The sequence below is a fragment of the Heterocephalus glaber genome, unplaced genomic scaffold (assembly GCF_053883595.1).
Source record: "Heterocephalus glaber isolate CG9 unplaced genomic scaffold, H.glaber_assembly_v1.0 deba00001719, whole genome shotgun sequence".
Lineage (NCBI taxonomy): Eukaryota > Metazoa > Chordata > Mammalia > Rodentia > Bathyergidae > Heterocephalus > Heterocephalus glaber.
The window spans coordinates 2,649,140-2,675,839 of record NW_028258432.1 but is presented as its reverse complement, the minus strand read 5'-3'; the positions used below and the strand labels follow the sequence as shown (position 1 = coordinate 2,675,839).

The 26,700-nt window shown below is 35.3% G+C and overlaps 1 protein-coding gene and 1 pseudogene across 5 annotated transcripts in view; one reads left to right on the top strand and one right to left on the bottom strand.

Moving 5' to 3' along the window:
* Positions 1-26,700, top strand: part of Xpo4 (exportin 4) — a 194,954-nt gene that overhangs the window by 22,569 nt on the left and 145,685 nt on the right. For 2 of the 5 annotated variants that reach the window (XR_015446598.1, XM_087199387.1), the window contains exons 2-4: positions 7,833-7,938; positions 13,439-13,580; positions 18,328-18,466. Coding sequence is in view for 4 of the 5 variants with exons in the window: in XM_087199387.1 (XP_087055513.1) it covers positions 7,833-7,938; positions 13,439-13,580; positions 18,328-18,466 (387 nt within the window). In the remaining variant the exon portion in view is untranslated. Of the gene's footprint in view, positions 1-7,832; positions 7,939-13,157; positions 13,329-13,438; positions 13,581-18,327; positions 18,467-24,948; positions 25,103-26,700 lie in introns of those variants that run through there. The other 3 variants (XM_087199388.1, XM_087199389.1, XM_087199390.1) reach the window with 3 other exon arrangements.
* Positions 25,330-25,459, bottom strand: LOC147821730 (U2 spliceosomal RNA; annotated as a pseudogene).

The window sequence follows — 26,700 nt, the reverse complement described above, 5'->3', positions numbered from 1 at the left end:
TCGAAGAACCAACTGTTGGCTTCATTGATTTTTTTTTTTTGTATCGTTTTCTTAGTCTCCATTGCACTGATTTCTCCTCTGATCTTTATAATTTCCTCCCTTGTATGAGCTCTGGGGTTGTCCTGCTCTTCTTTTTCTAGAAGCTTGAGGTTCAGCATCAGGTTGTTTAATTGGGCTCATTCTGTTTTCTTAATATGCATATTCACTGCTATGAATTTCCCTCATAAGACTGCTTTCATTGTGTCCCATAGATTCTGATATGTTGTATTGTCATTGTCATTTAATTAAGGAACTGTCTGATTTCTTTAATTTCCTCTGTGACCCATTGTTTGGTTATTCAGAAGTGTGTTGTTCAATTTCCACGTGTTCATGAAATTTTTTGAGTTTCTTGTGCTATGGATCTCCAATTTCATCACACTGTGGTCTGATAATATACAGGGGATAACTTCAATTCCTTTGCACTTACTTAAATATGTTCTATGTGTGAGTATGTGGTCTATTTTTGAGAATGACCCATGTGCAGCTGAGAAGAATGTGTATTCTTGATTTTGTGGGGTGGAACACTGTGTAAACATCTGTTAAGTTCATTTGTTCAACAGTTTGATTTGAGTTCTAGTATTTCATTACTTATTTTTTGTCTAGCTGATCTATCTGTGACAGGGGAGTGTTGAGGTCCCCCACTACAATTGTATTAGTGCATATATGACTTTTCATGTCCGTTAGTATTTGTTTTGTATAGTTGGGTGCACTAGTGTTTGGTGCATAGATATTTATGATTGTCATCTCTTCCTCTTGGATTGTTCCCTTTACAAGGATGTAGTGTCCTTCTTCATCTCTCTTAATCAGTGTTGTTTTGAAATCTACTTGATCTGCAAAGAGGATAGCTACTCCTGCTTTTTTTCAGGTTCCAGTCACATGGAGTATTGTTTTCCACCCTTTAACTTTCAGGCTATGAGTTTCCTTTTGAATGAAGTGTGTTTCTTGTATGCAGCATATTGTTGGATTTTGTTTCTTGACCTATTCTGCCAGTCTGTTTCTTTTGATTGGTGAATTGAGACCATTAACATTGATGGTTATAACTGAAACGTATTGACTTGTCATTGCCATGACTTTTTCTTTTTGTTGGGTTCTCTCCCTTTACATTTAATTTCTTGTCATGCCAGATGGGTTCATTCTGCCATGCTTCCTGGGGTTGTGATCCTCAATGTCTGTTCCTAGGATATTGTGTAAAATTCTTTGGAGTGCTGGTTTTGTATTCATGAAGTTCCTAAGGTGCTCTTTATCATGAAAGTATCTTACTTCTCCATCCATTTTGAAAGATAGTTTTGCAGGGTACATCAATTTGGGTTGGAGGCTATTTTCTTTTAGGGCTTGGAATATGTCACTCCAAGCTCTTCTTGCCTTGATGGTTTGTGTTGAGAAGTCTGCTGTGATTCTGATGGGCTTTCCTTTGTATGTGATTTGTTTCTTTTCTCTAACTGCTTGTAGAACTTTGTTCTTCTGTTGAGTTTCTGGAATCTTAACAATTATATGCCTATGTATAGATTTTTTTTGATCAAGGCTATTTGGAGTCCTATATGCCTCACTTATCTGTATGTCAAGCTCTTTCCCCTGCTTAGGAAGTTTTCTGCCATTATTTCTGTGAGGAGATTTTTTATGTCATCTGCACTCTCTCCTGTTTCTTCATTGACTCCAATCAGTCTTATTTAATTCTTCTTTGCATCATCTAGCAGGTGCTGGATTGATTTTTCATGTTCCCTTATAATTTTGAAGCAATTTTTCTTTTCCTGGTCACTAATTGCAATCTTATCTTCTATATCAGAAATTCTGTCCTCACATTGGCTCATTCTGCTGTGTAGACTTTCAGTGGAGTTTTTCATGTCCTGGAAATCTAGTTGCATCTTTTATGGAGTCCATTTGTTTCCTGTGTTGGGATTCCATCATGTTCCTGAGCTCCTCTCTAGATTTATTAATCATGTCTTACCCTGGGGGCACAATTTCTCCTGTTCTCTGAGAAATTATTTCTGATTTCATTTTTTCCAGATCCCCTTTTGTTGCCAGTTCAGAGGGTCCAGGTGGTTGCGTATCAGAGGGTTCCATCTCATTTCCCTTTGGGGTTGCTGTAGGTGATCTGGAAGTCTGGTTTTGAGACTTATTTACATGTTTTCTCATTTTGACTGGAGGGGCTGGGCTGTTGGCGCCTGCATAGATTACCTCCTCTGAGCTGGGAGAGGTGGGACTGGGGCCAGGAGCAGCTGTAGGGATGTTGGCCGGGAAGCCCCTTCCTCTGTGCCCGGAGCGGCAGGATAGAAGGTGGCCCAAAAGCCCTTTCCTCTGGGCTGGGAGCAGTGGGAGGGATGGTGGCTGGGAAGCCCCTTCCTCTGGGCCAGGAGCGGCAGGACAGAAGGTGGCCCAAAAGCCCTTTCCTCTGGGCTGGAAGCAGCGGGAGGGATGGTGGCCGGGAAGCCCCTTCCTCTGGACCAGGAGCAGTGGGACGCCGGCTCAGAAGCCCCTACCTCTGGGCCGGGAGAAGTGGGACTCAGTACCATGGTCTGGTGGTCCTGTGTCCTCTGCGTCTTTGCATTGTGTACCAGCTGTACAGAGGAGTGGTGGTGGTGGGGGGTCCAGTGGATTGTTGCTGGGGCGTGGGTTGATTCGGTGTGTTCCACTGGACACGGGACCGTGGTAGGGTGTCTGGAGACCTCTAAATTTGATAACTCCTAAGAAGTACCTTGGAAGACAAATTAGTGAAACTAACTCTGGAGGAAATATAAAATTTGAGTAGCACCTATTAAAGAAAGTATATTCCTATCTTGAAAACCTACCTATATGACAACAACAGGCTCATAAACATTTTAAATGGTAAATTATATCAAACAAAGCAGAAAAAAGGAACACTTCTCCCCTCATTTTAGGAACTCAACGCTGTGCTAATCCTAAAACTGGATAAAGATAATAAAGAAAAAAGTATGAACATAGATAGAAATTTGTTTAACAAAACAAACTATTGGAAGTCAGATCTGGCAGGATGTAGAAAGTGATTTTGTTATAATGATGGCAGTGTTGGTTCAGCATTGGAAGATCTACCCCCCAAAGTCATCATTTTAACAGAAGAAAGGAAAAAGCCACATGATCCTGCCAGTAGTTGGAGAAAAAGTGTTGGACTAAATTCTACAGTTGTTCATGGTAAAGTCTATCAGGAGACTAGAAGTAGAACAGAACCTTCTCAATAGATCAAAGACAGGTACTCCATACTTCCAGCAAAAACGACTTACATGAATGGAGAAGATGCAATGCTTTCTCCCTAAGGTGGGGAACAAGGGCAGATATACCTACTCTTCATCTGTCCATTAGACTTTGAAACATAGGGCCAAACCAAAATAGTCTGGCCATAAAAGTAAACAAATAGCATAGGATTGGCAAGGTAGAAGTAAAATCTTTATATGCAGATGAAATGATCATCTACAGAGAAAATACTAAGAAATCTCCAGGAGCCCCTAGAACTTGTATTTGAATTTAGCAGGATTAGAAAACACAAGGTACATATAAAAATTCAAGTCTGTGTATACTTGCTATAAATGAAGAATTGGATATTGAAATTTAAAGTTATGTAGGAGTACAAAGGACCTAAAAAGGTAAAAAGAAAAAGAAAAAAAAAACAGTGTTGGAGACATTTAGCACCTAATTTTAAGACTTCCTCTAAAGCTACAGTAATCAAGGCAGTGTTGGTGTAAGGAAAGACATATAGATCATTGGGATAAAACAGAGAATCTAGAAATAGAACCACAAATATATGAACAGAGGGAAAGATCGTGTTTTCAGCAAATGGGTCTAGAACACCTGGTATCCATATATAAAAAATTAACCTCAACCCTTTATTTCCATACATGAAAATAACTTGAAAGGTTCTGTGAACTTAAATATGAAAGACTAATACTATAAAACTTTAAGAAGAAATTATAAGTGAAAATGTTTATGAATTTAGGGTAGGCAAGAATTTCCTAGGATTTAAAAAACATGATATATGAAAGAAATTGATAAATGAGATTCCATCAAAATTTAGAACTTTAAATGACATTAAGAAAATGAAAAGTAGTCCTTAAATCATATTTATATTGCATATTAACCTATGACCAGAATATATAAAGACCTCTTACAGCTCATTAATAGACAACCCAATTAAAAAGTAGACACAAGGTGATGATAAATAGCCAGTACAGCACAAGGAAAGGTGTGCAACTGTAGAATCAGAAAAATACTAATCAGTACAATAACAAGATTGAATTATACACTTGTTAGGGAGATGAAGTTAGAAGTTTTAAAAGAACGAATGTCAGCTTAGGTGTGAACTGATTAGAACTTTCTAATACTGCTAATGTGTATGTAAAATGATAAAACCATTTTGCAAAACAATATAGAAATTTCTTGTATTACTGTTAAGAACCAACAGTCCTGTTCTCAAGTTTTTACTTGAGAGGAATGAAAAACATGTTCACAATAGATTTGTACATATAAGTTGACTGTCCCTTATCTGAAATTCTTGGGACCAGTGTGTTTCAGATTTTGGTTTGAAATCCACTTGATCTGCAAAGAGGATAGGTACTCCTGCTTTTCTTTTTGGGTTCCTGTCACATAGAGTATTGTTTTCTACCCTTTAACTTTCAGACTGTGAGTTTCTTTTTGAATTAAGTGTGTCTCTTGTGTGCAGCATATTGTTGGATCTTGCTTCTTGACTCATTCTGCCAGTCTATTTCTTTTGATTGGTGAATTGAGACCATTAACATTGATGGTTAAAACTCGTACATAGTGACTTATGATTGTTATGACTTTTTCTGTTTGTTGGATTCTTCCCCTTTGTGTTTAATTTCTTGTCGCACCTGACGGATTCATTCTGCTGGGCTTTCTGGGGTTGTGATCCTCATTGTCTTTTCCTAGCATATTGTCTAAAATTTTTTAGAGTGCTGGTTTGGTATTCATGAAGTTCCTAAGGTGCTCTTTGTCATGAAAGTATCTTATTTCTCCATCAGTTTTGAAAGATAGTTTTGCAGGGTACATCAATCTGGGTTGGAGGCTCTTTGCCTTTAGGGCTTGAAATACATCACTCCAAGCTCTTCTTGCCTAGAGGGTTTGTGTTGAGAAGTCTGCTGTGATTCTGATGGGCTTTCCTTTGTATGTGATTTGTTTCTTTTCTCTAATTGTAGAATTTTGTTCTTCTGTTGGGTTTCTGGAATCTTAACAATTGTATGCCTATGTGTAGATTCTTTTTGATCAAGGCTATTTGGAGTCCTATATGCCTCACTTAGCTGAATGTCAAGTTCTTTTCCCCTCCTTGGGAAGTTTTCTGCCATCACTTCTGTGAAGAGTCTTTTTTTATGTCATCTGCACTGTCTCCTGTTTCTTCGTTGACTCCAATGAATCTTACGTTATTCTTCTTTGGATCGTCTAGTAGCTGCTGTATTGATTTCTCGTGGTCCCTTACCATTTTAAAGCAGTTTTTCTTTTCCTGGTCACTAATTGCAATCTTATCTTCTATATCTGAGATTCTGTCCTCACATTGGCTCATTGTGCTGGAGTTTTTCTTTTTTTGTACCAGGGATGGAACTGGGGTCCTTACGCTTGCACAGCAGGCGGCGAAACCAGTGAGCCAAATCCCCGGCCCTCAGTGGAGGTTTTAATCTCCTGGAAATCTGTTTGCATCTGTTTTACGGATTCCATTTGTTTCCCATGTTGAGATTCCATCGTGTTCCTGAGCTCCTCTTTAGATTTATTAATCATGTCTTGCACTATGAGCACAATCTCTGCTGTTAACCTGAGAAATTATTTCTGATTTCATTTTTTCCAGATCCTCTTTTGTTGCCAGTTGAGGGAGTCCAGGTGGTTGATTATCAGAGGGTTCCATCTCATTTCCCTTTGGGGTTGCTGTAGGTGGTCTGGAAGTCTAGTTTTGAGACTTGTTTACGTGTCTCCTCATTTCGATGGGGCTGGGTGCCTGTGCAGCTCACCTGTGTGCTGGGGTGGTGGGTGGTGTAGGGCGGCCTGGAAGCCTCCTCTTGTGCACTGGTAGGGGCTCACCTCCTGTGTGCTCACACCTGTACTTTTTAATAGATTAAATGCATCTAACTTTGGATCATTAACTTTAGAAACATTTTGTTTTTAGAGTAACTAGCATATTATATGCAGTATAATATGGGTATAATTGTGCATGTGCAAGTGCATTTGAAGGATAATGAAAAGAATGATTCAGAAACTACCTAGGTGATCCAGAGTTAATTTGTATATGTAGCATTATTTACTAATAGTGTTTGCTAATATGCTGTATGTTAAGGTCATAGTTATCAGACATAAAAATTGAGGTGATACCTTGTAAAAACATAAGCTTGTCTTGTAGAACTAGAGAAAATGGTGGGAATAATTCACAGATGGAAGGACAAAAATATTTTCTTCTGGTTATAGTTAGCTGTTTACAGTAGTTTATTGCTAAAGCTTTTTTAAAAAAAGTAAAGATTTTTAACACAAGAGGGTGCTGTACCACTAGGAAGAGTCTGAACTGCCTCTAGCTAATTATAGTAATTCACTTAAGCCACAGTATCACAGTAATTTTCCTTTGATGTACACCACTGCTTTACTATATCGATGAAATTAGCGTGACTAATGTTGCACAATTGATGTAATTTATGATAAATATTGATCTAATACACTTGATTACAGTGTTTTTCTTCTTTAAGATTCTTTGATATAATTGAAATTATGATTTCTCCTCCTCATATTGGTTAGAATGAAAAGGGTTTATTTTCTACCATCTACCCAAAAATGTTTCTAAAGCTAATGATACAGGCAGGTGGTAGAATAAATCTTTATTATTTCCAAATTGAGAATTTGTAGACTATATAAGGAGTCACTTTTCCCCCTTCTTTTTAGATAGTTCTTAATAGATCAAAAAAGTAACCAGACCATGTAATAAGACTGTATATTTGGGTGTACAATGTCTGATCTGAAAGAGTATTATCTTCAGAAGAAAATTGTTACGCCAAAATGGAATTTAAAAAATCTGAGTAGATGGTACAAGTTGTTTTTGGTAAGATAGAAGTCTTACCTTTTTGACTGATTAATGTATTATTCAAAGAGGAGTTTCATTAATTCCAAATTTAACTATTCTCTATTTTTCAGACTAAATGGTGATTTTAGAGGTAGAATTGTTTGATTTTTTTTACCTAAAAGGATTGCTTTTAGAAATTGTCTTTTGTAAGTTGGATTTAATTTTACCAGTATTGAGGAATTTAGATGTTATCTGAACTAAGTCAAATTAGGCTGAGTGGTCCATTTTGGAATAAAAGACAATAATAAGTCATTTTCTTTTAAAAAATTGTTAGATAAGTATGTACTTTTATAAAATGCTGGCAACTTTAATGGATTCTGACAAATCTTACCAGAAATTTTTTTTCTGAAACTTTATTTTAAATGTTTATTATGACACTTTATACTGTAATTCCTCAGAAAATTAAGCAGAAATTTGTTCTCATTGCTTCCAGCACCAGTAAAGAAAAATAAAACATTTCATTCACTCCCCACCTGCCCCCACCATGGGAGTTGAACCCAGGGCCTTGAATATGCTAGACAGTGTTAGCCTTTTGTAAAAAATTTAATTTGAGATAAAATCTTACTAAATTATACAGATTGGCCTTGAACTTGGAATCTTCTGTTTTAGCCTCCCAAGTAGCAGGGATTACAGGAGTGAGCTACCAGTCTGGCACATTTTCTCATCTTAGGGGTAGAAGGACTTTTGTTGTTCAAGCTTTCTCATTAAATTACTGTTTTTCATTTTAACTCCCAAGGCACCACCTTCCATGGTCAATAATGAACAACGACAGCATGCAGAACACATATTCTTATCATTTAGAAAATCAAAATCACCATTTGCAGTTTGCAAGCATATTTTGGGTAAGTATTTGCTTTAAAGAAATTTTGGCGTAGACAGATCTGGTTTTACTATCTTAAACATTAGCTGTTTTAAATTTCTTTTAAAATAAGCAGATGTGCAGTGAGTAATTTTCCATAAATAATAATTGTATTGTAGTGGGTTTAAAGATGTTCTGCGAAACTAAGAAGAATATTTTTACTTTGTAGTTTTCCCCCTATATATTGTTCAATAATTTGTTTTATTATTGACCATAACGTGAAGATTGTTAATAGTGTATGTTTGTGTGTTGGGGGGGATCTGATGTTTTTCCATTTTTTTTCAAATGACATACCATTGGTTACTGGAAGTGTACTATAATATCTCTTACTTATGTTAGTTCAAAAATTAGATTGTTTTTGGAGAATTCTATATTTTCTTTCAGTTTTTCCATAGTTTTTTTTTTTTTTTTAACCATTTATTTTGTACTCAGGTTGCTCAATAAACTCACTTCTGGGTAGGTTATCTTTATACATATATCAAAATAAAACTGTCTTTTACTTTTGTCAAATATATATATATATATATATATTTTTTTTTTTTCTTTTTTTGGTACTGGGGATCGAACTCAGGACCTTGTGTTTGTGAGGCAGGGCGTGGTTCCACTGAGCTAAATCCCCAGCCCTGTCAGATATATATTCTGAGCTCCTTATTTTGACTTAATGCATAGAAATGATCTCTTCTACAACAATCACAAGGGTTATAACTTCTGTTCAAAGATGGCATTTTCTAAGAGTTATATGTTGATGTTGCTATCTGTTCAGTAACATTAAGGGATATTTCATTGGTTATTATTTTATAAACTGATTACTGTTGGGTGTTTTTCTTAATTTAAACCATCTTTTATATAATCCATACTTGAGCTGTATGGCTTTGACAGGCTGAGTCATCCATGACCACAAAACTTATTAGTTGAGTATTAGGAACTAAAACATCTGACCTGTTGTTCTTGTGCTTTTGGTAGGGCTTATCTGTTACCCTACAGTAATCTGGTTTCCAGATTGAAGTGAACTACAATTATGGTTATATGTTAAAAATGCCTTACATATAGAGCTTATAAGTGAGAGCTATTAGGTTATAGTGGAAAGGGTGCTGGTGTTAGAACTATAGATCTGATTGCCAGTGGTGCTTGCTACATACTGTAAACTTGAGGAAGTCAACCTCTCTGGGCCTCTTTTTCATCTGCAGTATGGAAATAACGATACTACTTGGCTTAATTGACCTGGCTATCTTAAGTTGTGAGGTTCACATGTAGTAATGTGTTAAAAGTACTTCGTGAACAATAAGATAAATGTCATGGCTACATTAGCTCATTTAAAATAGCTTTAAAAAGTATGACCAACTTAAAAAAATGTATTCTCTGTTTGCAAGGAGCTAGCAGCAATGGTGAAGTTGACTGTGTCCCGTTCAGGAGTTAGATCTCATTTATTGTTAGAGCAAAGTTTTCACAACTGCTTTTTCAATTCTAGATGAAGCCATTTTAATTAATTAGAAGTGGTCAGTGTTTATACTTCAGTGGATTTGTTTCTGTTACTAAGAAAATTGTTGCTTTATGCTTGTGTAGAATATTTAATTCATTATTAAAAAAACAAAACTAAAACATATATATAAAGAGTCTAAGGAACTGTTACCTCATCCTTACTGATTTGAAATTGTTCAGCATTAGAATTAGAAAACCATGTGTTAAACCATTAGTATTAACTTAAAATAATTTGAGTCTGGTTTTCATGGCTTCTGCTGTACCTTCATTGACAAGGATGCATTCCATCAGTGTTTCATCTTTCTGTTGTAATGCAGTGTTATGTTAGACTGAGGAAATGGCTGATCTAAGTTATAAGTATTTTATGAGAATATTTGTTTATGCCATTCTTTCCTTTCTAGAATATATATATTTTATGACTCTTTTTGGTCGATTTGAGCTTGTTTTAGATTACTTTTGTTTTTCTGATAAAATTTTCCAAAGAGTAGTATTGTTGTTCTGGCTGTGCTTTTAAAATCAGTTTGGGTTTTGAGACATTAACTGTTTATAAGGTGGCATGCATGTATGACAAGCATAATCATTAATGTACTGCAAAGCCTGTGTTACATTAATGTTTACATCTAAACTTCACAAAAAAATCTTTTTTAACTCCTTACTCAGTTGCCACCAGCACAGAAGGGTAAATTCCTCTAAGAAGACTTTCCATACAAGTGGCAGTCAATCACAATTCAGAATTTTCACATTCTTATTTAGAGATTGTATGTCATTTTTATAGGTCTGGGAAATATATTCTGATAAAGGGGAGAAGTTCTTTTTGATGCTTCCCTTTTCTGGCCTCTTTAAATTCTTCTCACTTCTGTTTTCTATGTTTCTCATTTCCTTCTGTTCCTATCCTTTTGTTTTCATTCGAGTTTTTATTTTTCTTTGCTCTTTTCTCTGTGTGATTTATTTGTCTATGTGTGCATGTTGCATGCTTGTGTGTTTTGTCAGTACTTTAGACTAATTCACCTCAGAAATCTCTGGTACTTAGGAATTTATTAGTTTCTTAGGGTCAGATACTTATTCAAAAAATCTGTGAGTTCTGTTCTGCCTGAAGAAATAACCAAGAACTGAGGGATTGGTTTATCTCTTTTAGAACTAACTTCATAGCATTCTTTTTTGGTTTTGCAGGGAGAAATGGATTTCAAGCTCACTTATAAACCAGTAAAAAGTCAGCTAAACTAGTAAACTTTTATTTCTTCTGTATTTGGAACATTGTTTCTTTATCAAGTTTATCTTCTTTCACCTGAAGCTTATTATTGGTTGGTGGGCACAGGTGTCATTAAGCCAGAAGAGCAGGCTTTTTGGAGCTTACATTTCCTGCTTTGGACAGAAATCTTTAAGGCCAGAGAGGTAATTGTAATAGCTGAATATCTATGGCTTATTTTTCTCTTTTTAAAATAAACTTCTTTGATCAGATTGTAGTACTTTTTCTCTCTTATTTTGCTTGAACTTTTGCGTATGTGGTTCTGTCTGGTTTCAGATGGCTGACAAGATACAAATGAGTTATTTTTCCATAATTACTTTTTTGTTTTTTTTGTTTTTGGTATTTGAGACAGGATTTCATCGTGTAGTTTAGGCTGGCCTTGAACTCATGGTGATATTCCTGTTTCAGCCTCCCAAGTTCTGGGATTACAGATATGCACCACCACACCCAGCTGCCATAATTAGTGTTAAAGAAAATTACTGTGGTACCAAGTGAAGGCTTTCTGCCAAATGCTTTATCATTTTGGCAGTGTCCTAGTTCAGCAGCAGAACTTCCTAAAAGCAGTTAAATTCTAGATGAATTGTGAGTTTTTCTTGAAAACTTGGTGGTTTTAAGCATCTTTATTGCCAAGAGCTTTTAATAATAAGACTCATGTATTTGAGAAGTTTGATCTCATGTTGGTAGGCCTCTAGAATTCCTTCTAGCTTCTCTTACACATTTATACTATGTAAGAAAACAATTTGAAGGGTGATAATATTTTTTGTGAGAAAGTGTAATATTAGTTTAGGGAAATTCCTACTTTTAAATTCTGGGACTTGACTTTTTTCCCCCAGACTCTTTCATTCTCAGTAAAAATAGTAATTTAGAGATCTTCATTTAATAACATAGAAATATCAAAGAAAAGAGTTTTAAAACTTGTCTCTTGAAATTTTTTGAATGTCCTTCTTCTGTAATTGCCACCAGAAGGTGAAAAAAGGCTAAGATGTAAGCACAGATAGTTAAAAATAAGCATATTTCAGTGCCTGTAAACATTAGAAGATGCTTATTGAATCTTGTTTTAGTGGTAGAGTGTATTAGTGTTGCTTATGGAACATATGGCAGCACGCGACCTCAGTCTCCTCTCTTGTCTCTTGGGGCATCAGATTCTTCAGCTTTAAAATGCAAGAATTGCATTAGATGATCTGTAGAGTTCTGTTTTCAAAATTCTATGAATCCCTCAGAGTTTGCCTTTTCTTAAAATCCCATGATTATGATTTGTTTTCTTGCCCTTAAAATTGCAACTGGAAATGAGGACAGGCAAACACTGTCTTCTAGAAGAGGTTTATGATGAGAGCTTATTTGAAGTACCATATTTCTGCTTAAGTGATCTAAATATATGTAGCCTATATTTTAAATTTTCTTTGAATAAAATTCTCAATTTTTTCCCCTCCTGGAACTTTAAGTATATCTTTTTATAAGGATCACATTTTCAGAAGCTGTTGCTTTATTATTTATTGAATTTTAAGGTTTCTAAATTTTTGTGACTTCTGATTATTATTTCAGTTAGAATTCATGTTGAAATAGCACAGACTAATAAGCAAAACTTGTCCATATTGGTTCATCTTACTAGTTTTGGCATGTTGAAACCTATGAAGTAGTCTAACATGATAGGAATTTATGTAGGTACACCTTTTCCCCCATATTTTTATAGCTAATTGTGTCAAGACCATTTGCATGATTTTTAAGTGACCTGAGCTTGAACAGGAGAGAAAACTGTGCCTGACTGTATCTTCATGCTCTTCTGATAAGTTCTTGAAGGTTCCGTTCTAGAGTTCGTGTTAATTTCTCATGGCTTCCAGATACTCATGTCCAGTGATCTTAGCAAATAATCTGGAGTCTAATGATAGACTTTTCAAGGATTTCACATGATGGTTATTTTTGGACTTTCAGAACATTTCTACTTTTTCTTGACCTCATTTTGACTGTTTCTTACTTTTGATAATGCTGCTTGGAAACTGATAGTAGTGGTATTGGTGAATAGAAGAAAAAATAGAAAATTAATATAAAATATTTCTTAGATGTAGTAATTTTCTATTTTTTCCTCCTGATTTAGTTTTTAGTTCAGATACTATAACATGCTAGTTAAGGCTGGGTCTTTTAAAGTGTAGCTTTGGGATTTATTTAGTTTGATCAGTACTGCAATCAGAATATTCACAAGAACTTCTCACCTTGTGTAAATATGACTTTTTTTTTTAACATTTTGAGAAAAATAACCTCAACATGAATGTTTTTGTTTCTGAACTTGCTATTGGAGATGCGTCATCTTCCTGTGAAGACTTGCTTAAAAATTAAAAGTTTTGACAGCATGGCTCATCACAAATAGTAATGTTCAAAGACTAGTTTAATGAGATTTTTTGCAGTTCTGGTTTTGCACAGGGCGAGAATCTCTTAGGCCATTTTCTGATTGCTTTATATTTTTATTTTTATTTTTTTTAAAGCTGTGTTATTTTTTAGTTCTTCATGCTTTGGAAGTAACAGTTGAAGAGAGGTGAGGAAAGTTTGTGAAAATTGTGATCGGTGATTAGCTGCCACCTGCCTGAGGTGTCTTCTGAGAGGAACTAACCTCTTTGTGGTGCTAGAGCAAGGTCACTGGATTAAAAAAAGAACAGGTAACCATCTTATTCCTTGTCTGAAAAGTTCTGTTTTAAAATTAATAAATGCAAAATATTCAAAGTAACGTGGATGGCTATTTAAAGAAAGCTTTCATTTTTCTCCTCAGAAACTAGTAAAGTGGACTATGTCCTTTTCCAAGCTGCCACTGCCATAATGGAGGCAGTCGTCCGAGAGTGGATTCTTTTGGAAAAAGGCAGCATTGAGTCCCTGCGAACATTCCTCTTAACCTATGTTTTACAGAGGCCCAAGTAAGTACATGGTGAAGAGACTGTTCAAATACTTTGCCTAGCTTCTATGTCTGACCTTTGAGAGCTTGTTTGAGCTTTTTAATGGTTGATATTTGTGGTTAAGCAGTATGTGAGGCTCATATTTTAAAGAATACACATCTGATTATAGGTTGTTTTCATACTTAATGAGACAGTATCTTTTATTTGAGCTTGTGATACTGGGTTTTGTTTCTTGGAAAAGATTGTGCTGGATGTTTCTTTTGGTAGTTGTAGAGTTCTAAAGAATTTGGTTATAAATAAAAATTGATTTTAGTTATTTCTTTTTAACATGTTTTAAGTTTAGAATGGGTAAGTATTATAAGTAGGTGAGTATCCCACCACAACAGAGAAAATTAGAGGGAAATTAAGTACCATTATCAAAGCTAATGTTATCTATATATATAAAAATATCACATAGGAAATAAAGCATCAAGTTGTTAAAATTTCATTTGAAAAAAGGATCAGACTTGAGGAAGGAGGTGAAAGTGAAGTTTCGTTTTACATTGCATACGTATGTAATGTTTAAAATTTTACAAGACTGTATACATTTATTGCTTATATGATTGTTTTGTTTTTGTATGATTGTTTTTAAAAAATGTAAGGAAAGGTATTATCTATACAGTTTTGGGGGTGAAATTGATTTGCTACTTATCTTTTTGTTTTTTTAAGTCTCCCAAACATCAGCTGTTCTTTTAAGAATAGGCCAATGTATGGGCCGAGGATTTAGCTCTGGTTTCGCCGCCTGCTGCGCAAGCGCAGGGACCCGAGTTCGATCTCCGGTACCAAAAAAAAAAAAAGAATAAGCCATTGTATATTGATGCTTGCTGTTTGTGCATTTGAATACTTCAAATACTTAATTTCAGATTCAATGAAAAAAAGGTTATATAATCAGAAATGTGTACTTAGAAATGGTATTAATGGAGCTAAACATATACAAAAAAGTTTAAATTTTATACTATCATGCATTTGTTCCTACCAGCTGTCCACTAGCAGTCTTGGAATTTATATCATTTAATAATAATTATTGACTTAAATTCAGCACTTAGTTAATTGATAGTTTACACAGAAAAATTTGTGAGAGAAAAAAGCACAAGTTTATGTAGGTTTTAGCATGAAAGTTTTATCAGATAATGTGTCCTATAGATTACTGTATGTATCTGCTGAAGAGGTTATGGCTTACTTTTCTGGTTTTAGTAGAATCAGAGAGATTTGCTCCTGGTTTTAAAACTTTCTCTTCTCCTTTATACTGGATTGATTGACTTCTTGATTTTCTTTTTTTTTTTTTTTTTTTTCTTTAATTTTTGGTTTTTAGAGACAAGGTCTCATGTAGTGCAGGCTAGCCTGGGACTCAGTATGTAGTCCAGGCTGGCCTTGAACTTGTGGTGATACTCCTGCCTCACCTCTCCGGGTGCTGGAATTACAGGTGTACGCCATTAGCCCCAGAAATGTCTTGATTTTTGTTTGTTTGGTGAGACTGTCTGAATGTGATACTACCTTGCCCTTTTGTTGTTTCCATTTGGCTATATTTGCTAGACCTGACAAGACTGTCTTTCTACCCCTCTGTAAAGTAAAGGTAAATATAAGTAAGTAGAAGTCTTGACAATGTCAGCAAATTGCATTATTTTGTTCATTTTTTTATATACACTATGACTTCCATACATTAAAATTGCTATTATAGATTCAACATGGAAGAGATACTTATTTTGTTGAATTTTACTAAAAGTGGTGTTTTGGATCATATCTGTATGCTAGCAAAATATTTTGAAATCAATTTTGAGTGTGTATTTGTAGTTGAACAGAGGTTGAGAGAAAACTTTAAAAAAAGAAATAAAAAAAGAAAAAAAAAGAAAAAGAAGCCTAGTGATGCTTGTGTTTATATTAGTTTACATGTAGGAAGTTACATGTAGGAAAAAATTTTTTTTTGGTGGCGCTGGGATTGACCCCTGGGCCTTTGCAGTGAACTATGTTCCTAGTCCTTTTTTATTTTTTACTTTGAGACATGGTCTCACTAAGTTGCTAAGTTATCCAGTCTGGGCTTGAACTTGTGATCTTCTTGCCCCAGCTTTCCAGAGTGCCGAGATTCTAGGTATGTACCATCATCCCTGGTTTGTAAGAAGATAAAAAAATATTTGCCCTGTAGGCCTGTTTTTTGATGTGCAGTCTATTGATGGTAATTGTTATAAATTGGTAAACGGACATAAAATCTAACATTCTGGTTTTTTACCTGTAGAGCAGAGGCTTGGTACCTACCTTATGTGGTTGGGGTCAGGATCACAAGAGACAGTTCTGGAGTCCTGGTTCTACAGGCATCACTGTGGTCCAGTCTTTTGCAAGGAATCAGGGTCACAGGGAGTATCTGACCCCTAGACAGGTCTCTTCCTGGAGCTACCTATACATCATTTTTTCCAACCTAGGAACCCCAGGACTCTGCCTTCTTGATAGAAGCAAATATGTGACAGGTTTTTATTGTGTTTTTGTGTATTTTCTTACATTATAAAAATAATTCCATTTTTAAATAATTTTAATTAGTTCAGAAATTATTTTAGACTTAATTGTAGGGTTCACTATTGAAATAGTACACTTAATTATTTTTCCTAAATTTTTTTGAAAATTTTTTTTAAACTTTCAGCAAAATTGAAAGAATAGTATGGTGAACATGTACACACACTTTTCCTAGTAGAGATTCAGTTAACACTTTGTTGTATTTGATTTCTCTCTTATGTTATATGCATGTTTTCATAGTATGTCTGGCATAATGATGCATGCTTGCTTGCTTTCTTCCTTTCTTTTTTTTTTTGTTTTAGATAGTGTCTCACTATGTAGTTCAGGGTAGTCTTGAACTTACTCTGTAGCCCAGGCTAGCCTCAAACTTGCAGTGATCTTCCTACCCTTCTGAGTGCTGAGATCACAGGTGTGCATCACCACACCTAGCTGCTTCATTATTAAATACTTGAGCAGGCCTGTCTTTCAAAGCATAATCTCGGTACTACTGACATAATTGGTATATTATCTGAGATAATTTTGATTCCATTATTTGAATTCTCCAATTGCCTGAATAATATTATTTATATGCTTTTGCCTCTTAGTTATTTTTGGTATTGCCGTCCACTTCTTAATATGTATTAATATTTGCTTTATATATTTAGATACAAAAATTATTTTTATTTATTTTAGTACTGGAGATTTGAACCCCAGGTCTCTTGTATGCTAGGCAAGTGCTACACCACTGAGCTACATCCCTAGTCCTAATATTTTTAAAGACAAGGTCTTGTTTATTTGCAAAAGCCTTGCATAATAGCTTAGTAAATGTTAGCTATTACTTATTTTCTAAAACTTCTAATTCTTGCCAGTACAGATATTTAAAATTAGCTTTATGTACATGTCTAGTAGGGGCCTTCAGCTTTCTCTGTACATTTTCTGAAAGTATTCAGTCTGTATTTTGTCCCTTGAAAAGTACAAAAAATTCCTTTTAGTCAGTTAACATTCTTGTGCATTAAGAAAAATCTGTATTTCCTTAATAAATGAAAGATGAATGGTTCAAGTCCGTGTTTTGAAAAAATATTTTTCACTTCAGTCTTGACATAGGGAGACATGTTTATGCATTTTCATAAATGTCTAACAAATGTCTGTTATATGGCAGGTGATATGTTCTACGTATACTAGCTTGCTTACGAGTGGGCGGTTGGTCTGGGAGATTGAGTTAAACAGTACTAACAAATGTGTTTTGTCGTGTGCAAGTGACTTAGGAACTCTTGGTAATACCTTTCTGGAGAAAATGACATCACAGGCTTGGCAGAGGAAATAGAAGTTCAGAGGGCTTGGCCCATAAGAGCACAGAGCCAGGAGCTGAATGAAGTTCAGCATGCCTGTTGTGTTGCATGTACATGGAATGAGTGAGGTCAGAGAAGGGAGCAGGCTCTTGGCCATGAAGGGCCTTTAAGATGGTGCACATAGTATGTAATTTACGTCCAAACTGGGACACTTTGAAAGAAAAAATAAGTGGTAGACAATAGGCACATTGGGACTGTTCCAGGAAATTCAAGGATGGGTATTGTTGCTTATCAGCCATGGGAAGTGGTGTAAGTTTATCCCAAGGACACATGGTTGTTGTATCTTTGTGGCATTTGGGAAGCTATATTATAAAATTCATGTTTTCTGAGCTTTTTTTTAAAGGAAATGTTGTGAAAAGGCATTTAAGTCTTGGCTCTTTATGGTTTAATGGGCTTTGTAGAATGCCCCAACTTGGAACAGGTGCTTCTGCCATCACACAGAGGAACAGAATGTTTCCATTGTATTTATACCTTGGATAGCTATCATTTTGCCCTGTCACATTAAAAGGCAGTAGAAGTTATGATTACATAACTTGGAGGTGAATATTAGATCAGAATTTTATCTTAATCATACTGGACCCCCCTCCCCATATTTAACATCTATTGAACATTGCTTTAAGCATTCAATGTACACATTGGGCACAGTCCCAGGGACATGTACTCTATAGCTTTGTTAGTGTTATCTCCATTTTATGGATGAGAAAACTGAGACTTTTAAGTGCTGTCTTGCGTAGGGTCACAGATTCAAACCCACATCTTCTGACTTCAGAGTCTGTACATAACCAGTACATTATACTATATTCAGCGATATTATTAACTTTGGGCTTAGTGAAAAATTTTGGAGTATTTTTACGTTAGATTTAGGTAAGTATTTTCACAGTGATTTTTATGTTTTACAGCCTTCAAAAGTATGTTCGGGAACAGATTCTATTAGCAGTAGCAGTAATTGTAAAACGAGGATCATTAGATAAATCAATTGACTGCAAAAGCATTTTTCATGAAGTCAGCCAGTTGATAAGTAGCGGCAATCCCACTGTGGTAAGTATGCTCTTTGTATTTATGAGTACTAGAAAAGCAGTATGGATATTTACATAAAAGAAAAAGTATACAAGCTAATAAAGCAGTTTTCATTTGTTCACATTTTCTGATCTTTTTTGCATATATTTTGCCTTTTCTTTTGATCTGTTTTTCTCTGTTGCCAGTGTTCATAATCATTACTTTAATTGGTTACAAAATAGAGGGTAATATGCTATAATATTCTTAACCATTTCTATGAACATTCCTCCATTTTTAATAAACTTTAAGTACTAATGATTACAATAATGTTTGAATTAAATTTGAAATGATATCACATAACATTTTGTTTGTTTGGTTTTGAGGTTTTTGTTTGTTTGGTTTTGTTTGAGACAGGGTCTCACTTTGCAGTTCAGGCTGGCCTTGAACTGATTGTATAGCCCATGCTGCCACAAACTTGAGCCCGTTCTCCTGCCTCAGCCTTCTAAGTGCTGTGCCATCATGCCTCGCTCAACAAAACTGTTAGTAGTTGGTATGCTAATAGACCACGTATACCGTGACTTCCAGGTATCATTGTCATGTGAACAAATGTAAGACCATTTTTCTTGACTGAATTATTCTGGGGAGCATGATTTTCCTTTGTCATTTTCTTGTCCCCCTGTTAGAGAGCTAGAGTCGTGCCTGGGGAGTGGATGTGGGGTTGTAATCACTCTTGTCAGAGGCAGGAGGTACAGGAATTGGTGTGATAGTCAGCTATGGTCCTTGGATTGAACTATTGACTTTTATCAGCTAAATGATATTTAACTCATTTAAAAGTGGGGTGGGTATACCTGGCCATTCTGATTCTCAGGTATTAAATCTTTGATTATTTTGGGTAATTTTTTTTACTTTCATGATTTCTTTTCTTGAATCACTTCAGAGATATGTATGTGAAGCTATCCATCTTACTTTTTTTTTTTGGTACTGGGGATCAAACTCGGGTCCTTGCGCTTGAGAGGCAGGCAGCAGAACTACTGAGCTAAAGCCCTGGGCCCATCTTACTATTTTTTATGAATTCCTTTACATTGTCACTGGCCCCCTCAGTAGGAAGTGTCTTTATTTTATTTTTAAAAATTTATTTTTGCTGAGCTGGAGATCAAACCAAGGCCTCAAGTGTGTGATTTTAATGATATTTGATAGTTTGAGGTTAAGATATGGTGGCTCATTTTAGCAGGGCTGTGTATGTTGTCCCTATGGTGATTTCAGTCTCTTCTTTCTACTCTCCTCTAATGTTTATTTATAGTTGGCTATGCACTCACCTTAGTGCTTCACCCACCCCTCCCCCCCGCCCCAACCAGAATGACATTCCAGGGATCTAGAATGAGAATTGGTAAGCAAGCTTGTCAGGACTTTGTTTTTGATTGTGCGGATATTGGTTTTTTTGCCGTTTTTGTGGCAAATTTCAAGTTGTGCTGACTGTAAGTGTTCTGTATCTGTGCTTTTCATTATATAGTTGCTACACCAACCATGTGTGGCATTTTGACACTAGAAATGTGGCAAGTATGACCAAGGAACTAAACTTTTAAATTCACAACCACATGTAGCAAGTGGCAGCCAATTGGACAGAATGCTTCTAGACTTTAGTAATCCAAAAGTCTAATTTTACTCCCTTGTACTTAATCTTAGTATTTCATTGTGGTTTTGTTTTATATAGTGAGATGTGTCTTGAAAATGAACCCCTGTTAAGTCAATTTCCTTTTTTTTCTTTCTTTGTTTTTTGTGGTACTAGGATTGAATCCAGGGCCTTTATACTGATCTACATTCCTGGCTCTTTTGGGCTTTTATTTTGAGATAGGCTCTTACTACGTTGCCTAGACTGGACTTGAATTTGGAATCCTCTTGTCTCAGCCTCCCACTCTGCTGGGATTATAGGTGTGTGGTATCATACTCAGCTGGGAAGCTGCTTTTTATTCAGATTATTCTGTAGGCCTGAAGATCTCTCTAATGGTCAAGGCCACCATTTCTGATGAAGCTTTGCTCTTGGTGCTGCTGCTTCAGGCATGGCTGCATTGTCATTTTTATGAATTTTGATACTATTTACTCCCAAACAAGTGGCTGTGTGCAATTTGATAGTGGCTGCCATAGAGGGCCGAGGGAAAAAGTGGTGGATACAGCTAGCAGGGAAAAGGTTTGGAACTGAGAGTCCTTGGAAATCCTGTCCTAGCCTAAATGCTCTGAATCAGGTTATTCTTAATTTTATTTCCTTTATTTTATTTTATTCATAAATGTTTCTGATATATAAGTATATTATCCTAGGGAATTGGTACATAGATATATCAAATTTTGATCCTTTTTCTTCCCCTTCCCCTCCCTTCTCTCCCCCTTTCCCCCACCCCTATATTCCCTTCCCCTCTGCACAAACTATCTATCTCCCTGTTTCCTGTCTTTTATTGCTCCTAAATTATTTATACTTTGGGTTTCTCATATAACAAATCATGTGATATTTAACCTTCTGTGTCTGGTTCATTTTATTTAGTGTATGGTGTCAAGGTTCATTAATTTTCCTACAAATGATCAAATTTATGCTTCTGTATGGCTGAGTTTACTCCATTGTTTATATATACCACAGTTTCTTTTTTTTTTTGGCACCAGGATTGAACTCAGGACCTTGCCGCCTGCAAGGCAGGTGGCGGCACCACTGAGCTAAATCCCAGCCCTGTACCACAGTTTATCTATTCATCTGTTCATGGACATGTAGGCTACTTCCAAAACTTAGCTATTATGAGTTGTGCTGCTAATAACATGGGCATCCATGTATCACTGTAATATGTCTTCTCATATTTTAGGTTTTGCTTGAGGATCTCTTGTTTCATTTTTACAGTCTTGCAGTAAAAGTGTCCACCTCATTGGGATGGACAGGACTTAAACTTGAGGAACTTTATCAGTGATGCTGACATCTCTCTGACTCACACCCTTCCCTTATTAGTTTGGTGATCTTTCCAGTTAGGATTTTGGCATTAATGTCTATGGACTGCCTTCATCACCCACTCAGATGCTGCAAACGAAAGATAAGAGTCCCTTACTCTCAGGAATGAGCACATCCCAGGGAATTTAGTTCTGCTTCCTTTCCCCTTCGGTAATTTGATCTAGCATAAAAAAGACTACCGTAACCTGGCAATTGGATTTTTTTTAGCCACTGAAATAACTTATATTCTGAGAATGATTGGAACAGATGTATTTTAGTTTTTTTCTATGTTCATGGTGCATATACTTTGAAGAAAGTGGATGCATTTAATATTCTTATGAAATACTATAAAATAAGTAATTTATTTTTTAAAATCAAATTTCTAATAACAGAGCCAAGAACTTCAATAGTAGTAGGAAATCAATACTGGGGGTGTGGAATTTAATTTCAAGATTGTAGGGTGACTTAATTTGGTGGCCACATTGAAAACATTAAATTAAAAAATTTCTTTTTATGTGACCAAATGAAATGTGTAAGCTGTGGCAGTCCCTGTTTGTTTTTGTCCAGTAATTTGAAATTAGCTCACTCAGGAGGTCTAAAGAAATTGAGATTATAGACCTTGTTAATATATCTCCTCTTAGGCTGTTACGAATTCGTGGGAACAGCTGAAGAATTTAAGATTTTCTTAGTCTCTGAGACAGAAGTAGCAATAGAAGAAAGGCTTAGAAACTCAGTAAGAAAGTAAAAAGATAAAATGATCAGAACATTAATCAAGTATTAGCCAGAAAAATTTTAACAGTGGTGATTTTAAGAGATTTGAAAGGAAGTGATATCTATGGAAAATCATCAGATGACCATCTCTGGCCATCTTACTGGCCAGAAACTGCATGTAGTCTCACTCTTCCCTTTCTTTTGAAGGGTATTTAGTCCTGGTTGTCCATTCTCCTGTATTATTAGTCTCATAAACATGTTTAGAAAGACTTAGAGGCAGAGCAGTATAAAAAAGGCTGATTTGGGGTTTATACTTAATGTTTACACTATAGCTTTTACTATCTACCTAACTCAAATTATTAAACTTTAGGCATTAATTCCCTAATATGTAAACTAAATGTCATAGTATTTCAGGGCTGCCCATTCAGCCAGTGTTTATGCTTCTCTTTCTTGTAGCCCTTCCTCTCTTTCTTTGTAGAATCTTGGTGAAGTGAATTATAGTAAGTCATCTCTATCAAACTGCTTTTAAGAGTTGAAAAGGAAAAGAAAGTATCCATAAGTGAAAACTAATTATTTGTGGATTTAAAAAGAAAACTATCATATTTGCTTTCCTTTACATGCTTTAAGAAGTATCTTATAGTTGAGGTTCTCTTATAGATAGTTTTTTGGAAAGATTGCATTTAATTTATAAAACCATTTCTAAGGAAATATTTCTTAGCATAGTTTTCCATGTATCTTGGTATATTTTTAGTGCAGTTATGCTTGTATGATTATTTAATAATGTGTTTTTTCATGCCTGTCTTTATGGGCACAGTTTACCTTCTACAATTACCAATGTTGCTGTGGCTACTTCATCTGAGTTGGCAAATATCAGAACTCTGAGTACCAGTTTGAGAGAGATAGGGGAACTGTCCTTCCGGGGAAAGTAGTGACATTTTTATTTAACTCTAACATTTAAACGAAAATTTTAATCTAGTTCATGTTTTTACTTTCTTTGAAAGTAGCAAGACTACATTAAATCAGCTTTATAAGGTGTTTCTTTCAGCATTTAAGCTTCCTTTACTCCTCTTTGCCATGTTAGAAAGAAATGGGTGAGAAGTTCACTTGTCTGCAGAGGCAGCCCTGAGCCTGGTTGTGCCAGCCAAGTTAATCTCTCTTATCACAGGGTCTCATTGATGTTTGCTTAGAAGAGCAGCTGGAAGTCTGCTTTATGTATGGCAACCTTTCATAAAGTTTATTCTTGGTAATAAGGCTCCAGGGGCAAGAGCCAAGCTATTATAAGAGACAATCCTCTCTGAACAACAGCATTTTATTTTGTCAGCTGGAGTTAGTGTTTGAGTATCTTGTGCTTGTGACAGTATGCTGGTGAGTAAGGCAAACTATCTCTGAAGGGCCTTTTATCACTAGCATGAAATTAATGGCTTGGACTAGAAATGAGAGCGCTGCCTTAAGAGTTTTAATGTGAAGAGTTAAGTTGTTAGCCAGTGTTAACAGCTAACTTGGGAATTTTTAGTATTTCAGTAAAAAAGACACACTGTGAAGACTCTTTGATAACCCAAGACTGACCTCATTGTGTTGTCTTCTGTTTGTTTTACATATTTAAAGTTTCTTTTTGAAACTTTATAAACAGCTAAAATGAAATAAAGAACATGTCATGTATGGTACTTATTTTCCACAGTCCACTTGTGTTAATATAGTGCCAGGTCTTGAAGTTAACATCAGTAACATTAATCTAGGTAACGTTTACTGTTCATCTAATATATTGCTTTAATGATACTTCATGGCTCTCTTTTTTCAAGTGATAACTTGTCTTATAATTTTAATTTGACAGAATGTGTCAAATCAAGAGGTAGGACCCCAAAATAGCCAAAACAAAGTGGTAGTTATTTTTTATAATAATGATAAAAATGCTGTTTCTACTTTATCTTATCATAACCTGCTATATTCATGTTGTACTTTTGCATGCAATATTTAATGAACCTGAGGGCAGGCATATGAATTAGGCAAGGCATAGCATGGTAGCCCATTTTGTAGATGAGATAGCTGAGTCCATGATAAATGAAGTGCTTTGTGTGTAGTTCTTTGAAGTGGAAAATCTTGGCTTGTTAGATCCCAGCTTTTCTGGCTCATTGATCCAAAGAATAGAAGAGCCCCGCAGTGTTTTTACTTATTTTTTAGGTATAGAACTACCTATTGGTGGTAGTCAGATTGCCACCAGCAATGAGTAACAGACAACCATGAAGGCCAGTTGAGAAAAACTGAAGCAGACATAAATCCAAAAGCATCATGCAGTTTGGTGCCACTTTGTCAAAGAGTATAAGGCCCCCTATACTTAGTAGTTTCCAAGTAGTTGCTTTATCTTAACATCATAAAATAATTGCTATAGAAATAATTATTTTAGAAATGTGTACAGGAAGATATATTAAGTATTTTATTATCTTGATTCTTTATGATTTTTGGATAAATCAAGCATTGCTGTGTTAACCTCTTATGACTCAGGATTTTGACTAATGGTATTTTTTTTGTACTGGTCAAATTCTTCATAACTTTAGTATGACAATCTCATATTGCTTCTTGATCAGTCAATCAGTTTTCACTGAAATTATTTACAGCTTTTGTTTCTGACCCTCCTAAATATGAGAGTCATTGTCTGTAATACAGGATAATTTCTGGCCCTGCCTCTGACATAGGGCAGAGGCAGCGCTTGAAAGTACAGTGCTGTTCATTAGAAGTGGGAGGTAAAAGGTAATGCAGTTGGGGTAACCCTGAGACCTTAAAATCTGAAGCCAGGAGATAGGAACCTCCTGTCAGGGTAAGCAAGACATAAAGCTTGTGATCTCTGCTAGGCAGATTTGATCCCCCTTTCCTTTTTTCTTGTCCTGAAAAAGAGCTGTCCCCTTTCTCCCTTGGGAGCTCACTTTTGGCTTGCTTTCCTGGCTATCTTCATTACAATGCAATGCAAGAGCAACTTCATTGTAAGGGGATTTAATGGACAAATACTGCAAGTGAGTAAATGTGTTTGGAAATGAGTCTTAGACATTTTTTCATATGTTAATTCCCTTGTAAATAGGAAAAAATACTTTGTTGATACGGGTCAAAGTGCTTTTCTCCCTTAATGTATAATCAGTGCTTAATTATTCATTTTTCTCCAATGAATGAGTCTCTATTCATTTAGTACCTTTGAGTCAGACCAGTTAGTAAGTGTTTACCATGCTAATTTCATGTCCTTACAGAATTTTTTACTAAACTTTTGGTTTTTGAAAAGTAATAATTTCAGGTATGGTTAAAAACAATATGATTTCTGAATGCTGCATAGCAACTTATTTTTACACTTGATCTTAGCCAAAAGGCCGAGAAGCGATGCAACTTATTTTTATGTAGTAATTCTTTAAGTGCATATTTGAAAGAAAACATTTGGTTTTAAAGATTTCTCTTAGTATCATAAGTGTGAAGAAGAAAAAGAATATAAAAAGTATGCATGGATTGCATGGTATATAAATAATGTATATGTATGCATTAAGAAATTGGAAAGCCATATATAACTTGTATAAGATTAACCCCTGGATAATAGGATTGTAGCCAATTTTATTTTCCTTGTGCTTTTTTGTGCCTTTTAGTTTTTGTAAAACGAAGATATACTGTTGTTTTGTTTTTGTTTTTTTGTTTTTTTGGTATCAGGAATCAGACTCAGGGACTCGTGCTTGCCAGGCAGACACTGCACTGCTGAACTACATTCTCAGCCCTACTGTCGTTATTTTTGTAGGATAAGAACATAAAAACAACTATGTCCAAGTATCTAAGTCTATAATGAGATATATTTTGTTCCTGATTCTCATATATTAAAGAATATAATTGCTTTTATGAGTAAGAATATGCTCTCTTAGAGGGATAGTGCTACAACTCAAAAGCAGTTCTAAGGCCCTGGAGCTCATTTCTGAAGTTTGTAGCTAGAGGAGGCTTAAAAACCCTTCCTTGTTCTGAGCCACGTAACCTCAGCAAGGCTTGCACTTGTCTCTGCCTTGTCCCATTTTCCACTCATAGTTTTTACAGATTGAGTGTGAATACGTGGATATAATCTTAGGAATCTTTCACATGGAAATAAATGTTTATTGTTAGTATATGTTATAATTTACTAGACGTGTTTTGATGAAATTTTGAATATGGTAATCATAAAATATACCATGTTGTGCACATTGCAAATTACTTGTGGAAAATTATTATAGATCATTTATTTGTGAGGATCATGACATTTTGTACTTAATAGGTGCACCTGGATTTCTAGTTTGAATGTTTTCAAATAAGTTGCGAGTGAATTCTTTTTTTCAGTAAATTGACTAATCTGAGATTCTGAATTTAATTTTTTAGTAAGGCAAATTTTCCCAAACATTTAGACACCTGTTAATATGTCCTATTCGCTGAAATTTTGTTATGAAAGGATAGGTGAGAATCTAAGACTAAGATTGATATAGGACACTAAAACTTCCCTTCAGGATTGTAGGATCTTGGAATTCATTTGTTAGATTTTTGCAAGTAAATGTTTTCCTCTGAATGTAATTAATTTGATTTGAGACCAGTTTATTATTTTATTTAATGCCTGTTTTCC